The following is an 11,920-nucleotide window of genomic DNA, read 5'->3' on the forward strand; positions in this document are numbered from 1 at the left end:
GTTGATGTAGAGTAACGAAAGGGATGGGGCTCTCAAATCAAGCTTACATGGGTGCTTAAAATGAGACCCCTTTCCCTCTTTATATTTCACTCAATGTTTTTCTCAAAAACCCTTCAAAGTAAAATATATCCACCAATGCCCTTATGACTTTGTGCATGAGACCCTCTAGGGCCCTGTATCATTCTAGTTAATAACTTTAATGGCCCAATAATATTTATTAACAAACCTTATTAATTAACTATATCAACATATGGATTAATTAAATATGGATCGATTTAACCCAATCGATAGGTTAACTTTCCATCCCGTGGGGTGTCAAGCTACACCTCGCGCTCTAGAAAATACCGAGTAGATTTTGAACTCTCTTGTGGAACCTTTACCATCATCGGTTATCGTATATGTATAATCCATCATCTGCTCAAGACTCTCGAACAACTTAGGATATGGTGTATCGTCAAACCCTAATTCGTCATTCGATTAATAGTGATGCATAACAGGGATCATTGGAGAACACCTTCTCCAATATCCTCACTACCCTGGACAGGAATTTTTTTGCTTCGTCTTCCCTGAATCAATCTCCTCTTATACCAAGGGCGGATGATCTTGTCTTGACCGCTCAATCATCTCCGTAAGCTTCTTCAACATCCGATCTATAACTTATTTGAATCCCATGATTAGAGGTTCATTCATTCACATAGTCAAAATGTAGTCGTACATTCACAAGATGTCCTTGGTGTCTAAGGTCAGTGGATCACATATACATCCCTGATATGAATCAACCTGATTGACGTTTAGATATAATATCATTCAGGGATTTGTACAGATCAATGCACTGAACACTTTCTCCAAAGAGCAACCACTATTTGTCCTTAGTGTCGCCACACTAATAGCCACATGATCATATATACTTATCGTTTAAGAAGGATCACTTAGTGCTATTCTATCTAGATTATTCAATGTCAATATCGACTATCCATCAAATTGGAATATTTAGAATACATGTTTAAAGACAAGTGATCTCTGTATTATGATCTCATCATTATTCACCATGTCATTGCACGTAGTCATTGACTTCATTATATACATCACACTAGGATAATAATGAACATAATATTTTATTCAATGAACTTAAATAAACATGGTGGTATGATTGGCTTGATGGCCACATAATATCCATCAAAGGGTAGGGGTGCCCATTGTCCCCCCTTCCCCCTAACTTTGGCACACTTCCCTAGCTACAACACTTTGTACTTGCACAACTTGAATATTCCTAGAGCTTCTTAGGAACATGAAGTGTTAGAGCTGTTGTGAAGCTCCCAAAACCTTCTTCTAGCTCTCCAAGTTTCATAAAAAGTCTTGTACTGATTTCAGAATTCTTAGTAGCAAGATAAGCTCAAAAAGGTGAGAATTGCAATTTAATGGTAAAAGATGAAGTTCGATTGCTCATTCAATTTTCTGAACCCTCTTTTGGACTTATTTGGGCATTGCTAAATCAAAACTTTGTGCTCCCCTTGCCATACTCCTTTATCTATAAGAGGGAGGCGATGGAGTGGGGGGGTTATTGATTGATGGCTCTGCCCCTTGCAATTGGATATCTCTTATGAGAGTGCCAAAAGTGTGATTAAATTGCAATTATGAACCTTATTTAAGTGGTGCACCTTGTCCTTTGTACCAAAATTAGCAAAAAAATTATCTCCGACAAAATATTCAAAATAAACAGGAACTCATCTCTAGAGGTCACTCTTTCCACATTCCCAATCAACTGCCAAAGGTCAAACCCCTCTATATCTTTCAAACATTGGTCTAAAGACATGATTTAAGCTCTATGGACTGGTATGAATGTAAGAAACACATTATAAGTTGAAAAACCTCAAAATCAACTTGAAACTTCTATTAAAGATATCAAAGTCATTACAGGGGTTGAGGACGTGCTTAATTTGGAGGCCAGGTTTTGTTCGTGTTAATCTTTAATTGCATTGTCCCAAACAACATGATTCGAAATCCTTTGGTCTTGAACTAATGTTAGCAAAAAATCCTCTTATGAAATGCCTAAAAACTACATGAAAATTGCTTCGGAGAGTGTAAGATATCTGTAGCTTTTGGAGTACAATTTTCAGAGAGCAAGAAGGGGAGTTTGTAATTAGGTCTTAAAACTGTATATATGGAATTAGAAATCTGAAAGGGCATATTTTTAACTTATGAAGTGTCCAACAATCAGATTTATTGATTATAATTAGAGAATATAAAAGAGTAATCCTCATAATTTTGAATTTTGGTATTTACTATTTTTCCATAAGTTCAAAACATAGAAGTAACCATTATGCTACAGCCTCAGCCTTAAAAAATATAGAAATTTGGTTCTTTATCATTTAACTCATGATATCATCAGTGGATAGTAATATCTTCACGTATTTAATTTTCATTAAATCATCAGTAAACTCAGCCTTAAGTGCCTGAAGGTAGTAATCGGGAGTTGGATGAAGTTATTAAACCAAGATAATAAGGTCCAATCCACTCAAATATTTGAACATTGTAAGAGGATATGTTTATCTTCATGTCATATAAAATTTAAGTCATAAATCCATTATTTTACTTATTCACCATATGGTCAAACTTTGTAGCCTTTTAATATATCTAAGGACGCTACTTGGTCTTCACTTAAATCCAGTCTATTAGTTGAAAATTCATCAATCTACATATTTTAATATTTTTACTAAAATAACTTTAAGCCTGAACCTTCACACAATTTAGTGTACACGAGACATCATATCTTCTTGAAAGATTGGAAAATTGAGGTCATATCATGTATTTTAAAATTGGACTGATATGAAGCGGGCTTTTGGATGGGTTGGGTCAAAACTCAGTCATTGTCCTTGTCTTATTTCTTTAAGATCGCACCATGTTTGGTCGCTGTCATATCTTCTTATCTCCCCCGACCTGGTCCGCACTGAAACATTAAATAAAATCAGGTTAGTTACGTAAAAGAAAAACTAAAATATGTAATTTGATTTTTATATAACCTTTATTCAACTTTGATACATTGCAGTTATCTAAATTTGATAACATCCAATGATCATACGGGAGATGCTGAGACTACCCCTTTGCATTGCTTGGTTGCACACGAGTACACAATGCTGGGGTCAGTCTTAATGAGATCATTCTTCTGTGTGGGCTGCTGGCTGTGAAGTTTTGCCTTGAGGACAGAGAGCTTGATTTTTCAAGGTCAGCTCAATCCCCTCTTTTTTTACTCTTCTTCCTCTTTTTATTTTTTATTCATTTCCATGCAATGCAATAAGAGTAAGAAAGGGAGGAATTTAGATATATGCTTGGCTTTTCAGGTCAAGCATCTGAAGGAAACATTTATGAAAATACCAACTTTTTAATCATTTAATCTAAAAATGAATATATGATCAATTCATGCATGGGTGCTCATTCTTTAAAAATAAAAATTAATTTTCTTTATAAATCATATATTGAACTGTAAAATTAGCATAATTTCATGGATGCGTTCACTCATCAAATGTGTCCTCTATCTAGTAGATGAAAATAATAAAAAAATATTTTGATTTAATTTGATCCGTTAGAACTCTAAAAAAAACAAATCAATGAAACCAATAAAATAAAATATATCTCGTAGGTCCTAGAATTTATCTTGTGAATGAAATTTTTATCATGTTTGATTTTTCTAGTGTTGTCATAGAATTTATGCTATCATGGAAGCTTGGCATTTCAATTTTTATTCCTCAATTTTAGAATAATTATCCCTTAGTAGCTTATTTAAATACTCATATCATGCCTACGAGTTTCATGGATCTATATCATAGAGAGTTAGAGAATAAATTGACTTGAATTGAAGGCTGAGCTGTGATTGGCAGGACATAAAATGGTGGACCAAATATCAATAAATGAATTAAGGGAAATGGGGATACAAGTTACCCTTAAATCAGGCAGAATAATGTATAGCAGCCTCACGAATGGTCATGTATTCGCTGTGGTTTGACTTTGTCATCACAGCAAACGTATTCCACGCCCGGACAATAGTATTCGGTGACTTATTTGTCATCAAGAAATTACTGCCTTTCACCTTAATGAAAAAATATTTATATAAATATATGAATCATCGTCAAGTGTGAACGAATGCTTCATTTGTGGTGATGAGTGCACGCCAAGTAAAATATTGTACACTGATTATTGAGACGGAAACGAGAATTTCCTCACTCGCTGTGAATCATATTATATCTGAGAAATAATCAATAAATCTTTAAAATATTTACGTCCTCTTTCGACATAACTACGGGCAGGAGCTAGCCTTTAAATAATTGTTGCATGCCTTTAATGTCATCAAAATATTTAAAGATGAAACATGGAGAAGGATACCGACAAAGTTGTAAAATGCAGCGAATTTTCTTCCAAATGACGCCACCGATTGCCTTCAACCCTTTTTGCCTTAAATCTTCTGTAAATTATTCTTTTTCTCCTCTTTCCCCTGTAGAAATTACATCGACAAGCGCCCAATACTTATCATCCGTTACAATAGAAGACCGCTATCCTGAGTTGCCACAACCATTCTTAATCTATGGCTGGTGTTTCATCAGAACGAGTGGCATTCCATGTCGTAGGGCTCGATGGGCCTGTAGCAGTGATCATCCTTTTTATAGCTTGGCCCCCATCATACTTGCCTGCACTCCGCCGGCATCGAAGAAGACGACTGATCACTGTTTTCTGAATGCTTTAATCCGAGATAAGAAGGCTTGTGCTGGCCGTGCGCAAAACTGATCGAGGTAGGACCGAGATCACTACAAACTACAAGGAAACCCCAGCATTTAGTGCACTCGTGACAGCTTGGGCAAAGCAAGGTTATCAAATGATAGGATCTGATCTAGAAGAGGAAGAGTTTATCGGAGAACTATTGAGGGTAAAGATGGAAATAAATCATTGTCCTTGTATGAATTATAGAGTAATGCAGTTCTTATTGGCATTTACGAGAGGCTGGCCTGCTGTATGGGTAAGTTTTGGCCTCTCTCTCTCTCTCTCTCTCCATATTGTTAGGTTCGGTCTTTGTTTTTTACCAGACGGAAATTTGGAGTCATTTCAGGCTAGTTCTTTTTCACGATCGCTCTTAAGTTGCTGACGACTCAAAAGTTCCTTTCTATTAAAAATTATTTTCCGACTAACATCGACGGGAATAACGACGGTAAAAAAACTTCTAAATCTTATGCCTGGAAGCACCGCAGATATATCCAAATTCCAAAACCAAAAAGAAGCAATGAAACGACTTTCGCGTTATTCCTTCAAGTGGGTACATGGAATTAGAATAGAAAGGAAAGAGGCCATAAACATAGTAACATGACGAATTCGAGAGCTTTTAAGATATCCAATGGGGAAATTTATAGTTACTAACTCAAAGAAATTCTACTACATAACATGATTACCGCTTGAATGAGAATTTACATTCCTCTATCGCCTTAGTAAGACAACATTGCCCTTCTTCCTGAATCGTCTCGATCCATCCAAGAAACAGACGATAGAAGGAGCGTGGGTGAGAAGAAAGAGAGAGAGGGAATGACCTCTCTCTCTACAACTTCGTTGATAGCTTAGATCAGCTCAAGTGGGTTATCCAGAGATACACCCAAATGCGCGTTTGGCCCTGTTTCAGCGCCCACCTCGGCGTCCAGCAGCCATGTCTCGAGCAGCAAAGAAAGAGGGATCGGCTTGCAGTCCTCTTGCAAACGATTCCTGCTAGGATTTCCCTCCGTCGGCGCCGTTGCCGATCGGCCTCCAGACAAGAGGAAGGGACGGCGACCGCTCGTGGCAGCCGATACAGGCTCAGGAACGCCGCCGCTGCAAGCAGAATCGCCGCCAGTGTTATTCGAGGAGAGCTGAGTCGACTCGGAGCTTGACCGAGTCTCTGACGCTGGTGGAGGGTTCTCCTCCGTCTTCATCCAGCCCTGGAGCAACCGAGAGATGTTTTCGGCGCTGCTGGCGTACATGGAAGCCGCCGCAGAGGACGGAGACACGGTTTGACTTGGGGTCAACATCGAGTTGAACTCCCCAGAGAGGGACGAACACGGCTGCTTTCCCATCTCGGCCACGAAGGCCGGAGTTTCCAAGGACAGAGCCTCTCGGAGGGCCTGCTTAGCCGTGTTTATGTCTGTCTGCAGCCTCCTCTCCCAGAGGCCCTTGCCCGTGGTCTGGTGGCCATCCGCGCTCCCGGAGTCTCCGCCGCCGACGCCGTCCTCTTCCGCCTTCCCGTACTTCTTCTTCAGGTGGGTGTTCCAGTAGTTCTTGATGTCGTTATCCGTCCTCTCCGGGAGGTATGAGGCTATGGCGGCCCACCTGCATCGCCCCCAAAACCCGTCAGCTACGAAATGCGATCACAAATTCGTTACTACTGCGCTAAAAGGCAGAGCTCATAACAAGAGCTACTTCTCTTAAACTATTGAGGGTCAGGGTAATGACTTTAAAAAATTTCCCCGCAACAACCGCAGCTAAGGCTGCATGTGTTGTGCTTAGGCTTCAATCTCGCAACCTGTGTTCTGAATCGAAGTTATTTTCTTAAACTACTGCGTGTGTGTGTGAGTGAGGGGGGGGGGTGGGGGTGGGGGGGGTGTTGGGGTTAACTTCAACAACTACTGCTTTCCTTTTGCCAATCACCTGTTACCGAGAAGCGCCTGAAGGTGGACAATGAGTTTCTCCTCCTTCTCCGTGAAGTTGCCACGCCTGATCCCTGGTCTCAGATAGTTGGTCCACCGAAGCCGGCAGCTCTTGCTACATCTGCGAAGCCCTGGAGTGCAAGAAAACAGAGAGAATAGAAATATAAGATCAGTTGAAGACAATATCCTCCCAAGAAAAGTTCAGAAGTAAAAGACAACATCTTGTTATAAGCTTGAATCTTAACAAGGTCTCACCTGTGTGGGCGGGAACTGCCCTCCAGTTTCCGGGGCCATTTTGCTGGATATATGTGACGAGGATGATGTCCTCCTCGGGGGTCCATGGTCCTTTCTTCACTCCTATCCTGTCGCAGCAAGGCGACCGTCCCATGGCGGCCTCTGCCTTGGTCCTATCGGACCTGGTGCAGAAATAAAGAGAGGACTCTCTCTCTTTCCCGGAAATTAAGTGGAAGACTTAACGGAGGCTTGTTCCCTCTTCCTCTTGTCTCTATCTTGCTCGTCGCGCAATCTTCCTTCTCGGCCGCTGCTGCTTCTTGAAACGGGGGAAAGCAATACGGTGGGCGAGAGACTCTCTGGCATATATAGGAGGGTATGGCGCTGACCTTGCCAATTGTACAGAATGAGATGGCTGTAGAGCCAGTGGTGCAAAAATAGTCAAAAGGTACAGCAATGGCATTTACGCTGGGCCTTTCTACCTCTTTCCTTCTCTTTCTCTGTCTCTGTCTCTCTCTGTCTCTGTCTCTGTCTGTCTGTCTGTCTCTCTCTCTCTCTCTCTCTCTCTCTCTCTCTCTCTCTCTCTCTTCCATCTCTTTCTCTCTCTGTCTCTGTCTCTCTCTTGCTCTTTCTCTTTCTCGATATCTTTCTCTTTCTCTATCTCTTTCACTTTCTCTTTCTCTCTTTCTCTTTCTCGATATCTTTCTTTCTCTATCTCTTTCACTTCCTCTTTCTCTTTCTGTATCTCTCTCTTTCTCTTCTCAATCTCTCATTTTCTATTCTCGATCTCTCTCTCTTTCTCTTTCTTCATCTCTCTCTTTCTCTTCTCAATCTCTCATTTTCTATTCTCGATCTCTCTCTCTTTCTCTTTCTTTATCTCTCTCTTTCTCTTCTCAATCTCTCATTTTCTATTCTCGATCTCTCTCTCTTTCTCTTCTCGATCTCTCTTTCTTTCTCTTTATGTATCTCTCTCTTTCTCTTTCTGTATCTCTCTCTTTATCTTCTCGATCTCTCTTTCTTTCTCTTTATGTATCTCTCTCTTTCTCTTTCTTTATCTCTCTTTCTCTTCTCGATCTCTCTTTCTTTCTCTTTATGTATCTCTCTCTTTCTCTTTCTTTATCTCTCTCTTTCTCTTCTCGATCTCTCCCTCTTTCTCTTTCTGTATCTCTCTCTTTCTGCTCGATCTCTCTCTCTTTCTCTTTCTCGATCTCTCTCTCTTTCTCTATCTCTGTTTCTCTCTGTCTCTCTCGTTCTCGATCTCTCTTTTTCTCTCTATCTTTGTATTTCTCTTTCTCGATCTTTCTCTCCTCTTTCTCAGTCTCTCCTTTCTCTTTCTCAGTCTCTCCCTCTTTCTCTCTCTCGATCTCTCTCTTTTTCTGTCTCTCTGTCTCTGTCTGTCTGTCTCGCTCTTTCTCTCTCTCTCTCTCTCTCTCTCTCTCTCTCTCTCTCTCTCTTTCTCTCTTTCACTGTCTATCTCTGTCTCGCGTGTTTCTCTCTCTCTCTCTCTCTCTCTCTCTCTCTCTCTTTCTCTCTTTCACTGTCTATCTCTGTCTCTCGTGTTTCTCTCTCTATCTCTCTCTGTCTCTCTTTCTCGTCTCTCTCTCTATCTCTCTTTCATTCTCCGTGTGTGTGTCTCTCTCTCCCTCCCTTCCTCTCTTTCTCTTTCTCGGTCTCTCTCTCTCTCTCTCTCTCCCTTCCTCTCTTTCTCTTTCTCGGTCTCTCTCTCTCTCTCTCTCTCTCCCTTCCTCTCTTTCTCTTTCTCTGTCTCTCTCTCTCTCTCTCTCTCTCCCTTCCTCTCTTTCTCTTTCTCGGTCTCTCTCTCCCCTTCCTCTGTTTCTCTTTCTCGGTCTTTCTCTGTCTCCTTCCTCCCCATCTCCTATCTCCTCCTTTCTCCCCACATCTCCTCTCTCTTATTTCCTTATTCCCCACCATATCTATCACCTTAATTTCTCTCTCTCTCCATCTTTTATCTATATCTTTACTCTGTTATCTCGCTCTTCTCTGCGGCTGTTTTTTTCCCTTCTCTCTCTATCCTTCTCCTGATTATCACTGTCTCTCTTTGGGGCCTCGGAAGTCTATTGTGCATTCATCGAGGTCACCCCCGACAACGAAAAACGGTGGCACTTGGCATAACAAATCCTAACAAGGGACCGAAAATCTGTAATACTGTTTGCTCTATCTCGTTATTTTCTTCGTATCACCCTACAGTTAGAAAGCATGTGATTTAGAACAAGCGTAGGGAAGTCAACCAATGTCGCATCTCAGAAGGAAAAGTTCTACTCTGAAACAATAACCAATTGTCCCTGAAAAAGAAAGATACTTTAAGAGAGTCAGAAAGAGAAGTCGAAATTCTCCGTACTGGACCACCCTTCGTCATGATCCTTTCGTTGCCGCCCCAACATCAGCAACTTCCGCAGAATTCATGATTACAAAACCAATAAAAAATATGATTCCGGGCCTCCTCGTCTCTCTTTTGTCCTTCGCGCTATTGTTTTTTCTCCAAGCCAGGTTATCCAAATGCAGTAGTGTGTCGTCTCAGAGATGATCTTGGCTAGTTGGCTTCCCTATTGCCCTTTATTTCAATTCCTCTAAAAAAATTAAGTCAAAACCGAAGGACGGCGGCTGGGGAAAACTTCCGATTTATTATTCCAAATCCGCGCGGCAGGGTGAGGGTAACATTACTGCCCCCTCGAGCCGCCGCCTCCTCCCAGAGCTCCTTTCTGATCCGCAAGGGATATCTCAAGTGGAAGCTTTCATCGTCAATGTATGTCCATGATCAGCGAGGCTTCGGCGCTTCGCTATCTCTTTTCTCGCTGTAGTGGAGGGGAATGGGCCATCATGGATCCACTTGTCAACCGGCATAAAGATATTCAGCTGAAGGTGCCCTCGAAGGCAAGGCAAGCCGAGGGAGGCCCCAGAACAGTGCTTTGCTCCAGGACGTGGCCGAACTTTGGTCGTCCACGACTATCGAAAATCTTCCCGGGCCCGCAGGAGATAAGAGTCGCCGTCCCTGTGGCCGCCAATCCCGGACTTCTTCGCAAAAACCCATTAATACAATGCCGCCGAAGCAGCTATCTTACCGCCCAAGTTGGCGAGCGAGGTCTATGCTGACTAATTAGTAATTAAAGCGCAGCAGTTCATCCCACGACCCGCTACGTTCCTTCAAATCATCAGAACTGGTTTGAGGGCCTTTGTGCGTCGTAAGATAATCACCACCTTGATGGACTTGACGGAACCAGCCCATCTCTCCACGGCAGTGACCATGCTTAAACTGCTTATTCTATTCCACGGAGGGTCCGGCGATGGGAAAGATTTGATTATGCCATCCCTTTCGAATTAATTTAGCAAGTAAAAGATGGATGTCTCCGGGATATGCTTTTCAGAAGCAGAAGATCATAACCCTGTCACAGGAAGTGCATCTAGGGGTTAATTGAATTCTGTGGATAAGACTACTTAGGGTCTGCCATTGCGTTCGTTTTAGAGGAGTATTCGACATGAGCTGGCTCATGATCATCGTTGAAAAACAGCTTGCTTCGCGTCCCAATAAATTCATTATGGACGTACATGCATGAATAAGGGTTGACCGCAATAACGAAGGCATCGAGAGTTGGGCAAAACCACGGCGGACATGAAGCATATCCATTGTACTTGGAACTGTGTTGGCAGATTTTCCTTGTCTACTCTAGAGGATCGTGCAGTTGTGTGATCAGCAAGGCGGGTTGACGGCGTGCACGCTTAAATCGTACTCAGTTATTTGGAGCGTAAAATTGCTTTGTATTTCCGGCATGGCGGTTGTTCAGGAATCACTAGTTTACCTAAAAAAATCTACTCTCCTTCAAAAATCGACATCACTTGAATCGACTTTTCCGAAGAGTATCACAAGTTCAAATGTTATTTTAACATACATTTCTCTGTTTTGATTACACGTCAACATATACAACGTGATAATGCAGGCTATGGGACTTATAGTACTCCTGTGCCCTTTTCATATCAATGTGGGATACTTTATGACGAACCAAACTTGCGAACATATGGTGGTTATTTCCTTGGACCATGGCCATGTGATACATAAAAATGGACCCGTTCTGCTGGCTCTCGATATTTCTTGAAAATAGTTTATAAATACTAAAAGTATATTATATTCTAGGTATGAGAAATGATTCCGCATTATCGAAATTAAATAATCTATTATAATAAATTGGCATACATAGAGTCCCCCCAAATATGGATCCAATATCATTTTAGTTAATAGTTTTTGCTTGCCGATTCATTTCCAAAATGAATTTGCTTTTAAAATAAAGTTGAGGAATAATGACATGAATATATTTAACTTATTTTACGACTTTATTTGTGCATCTGTTATTCTCCTTTCATATATGCAGCAATTTGAATCTTTTATCTGGTTGGATATCAATTTTTTGGGAGCGGCATGTACTGATTTGCGATCAAAATATGGAAAAATCATTGAGGAAAACATTTCATGTTTTTTTCAATTTAATTTTTTAAGCTAACCTAGTAAGGAAAACTGCAGATCACATCTCAATTTTATATTTCTGATAATTGTCTTTAGTTAGGCATCCTCAAGTTCCAATTTGATTTTTGAGAAATAATTTCATCTGCCAAGCAAAATCACATGAACATACATTTGATATATTTAATCAGTGAAATAAATGAAGCTTAAAATTAGTTCATATGCCTTGAGTCTTACAGAATTGCCATCCATCTCCTCATATTTGATACCAAGACCCTCTGAAATTATATTACTAATAAATGTGATTCTTTACAAATAACTATTCCTGACTCAAATGTTCCAGTAATGACATTTCAACCTAATGAATGTATAAAGTTTGGCTTCATTTTTTAAAACAATATTGATGGGATAACTCTTCATATTAATGTGTCTGTGATACAAAATTTAATTTCTGAAGATACTATGAGGCAGCCTGAATGGGTTTGTCATGGCCTAAGTAAAAGTTAAGTGTAGCTGATGATTATCCAAGAAAATGTTTCATGCCTAATAACCTGGATGTATGATC

The 11,920-nt window shown here is 40.6% G+C and overlaps 1 protein-coding gene across 1 annotated transcript; it reads right to left on the reverse strand.

Moving 5' to 3' along the window:
- Positions 1-5,339: 5,339 nt before the first annotated feature.
- Positions 5,340-7,233, reverse strand: LOC144711269 (transcription factor MYB96-like). The gene is made up of 3 exons (XM_078585220.1): positions 6,909-7,233; positions 6,655-6,784; positions 5,340-6,336 (listed from the first exon to the last, which is right to left on the reverse strand). Exons 1-3 carry the CDS (start codon positions 7,039-7,041, stop codon positions 5,595-5,597), a joined length of 1,005 nt encoding a protein of 334 aa, XP_078441346.1. The 5' UTR covers positions 7,042-7,233; the 3' UTR covers positions 5,340-5,594.
- Between the last annotated feature and the right edge of the window lie 4,687 nt (positions 7,234-11,920).

This window comes from Wolffia australiana, chromosome 13 (genome assembly GCF_029677425.1).
Source record: "Wolffia australiana isolate 7733 chromosome 13, ASM2967742v1".
Lineage (NCBI taxonomy): Eukaryota > Viridiplantae > Streptophyta > Magnoliopsida > Alismatales > Araceae > Wolffia > Wolffia australiana.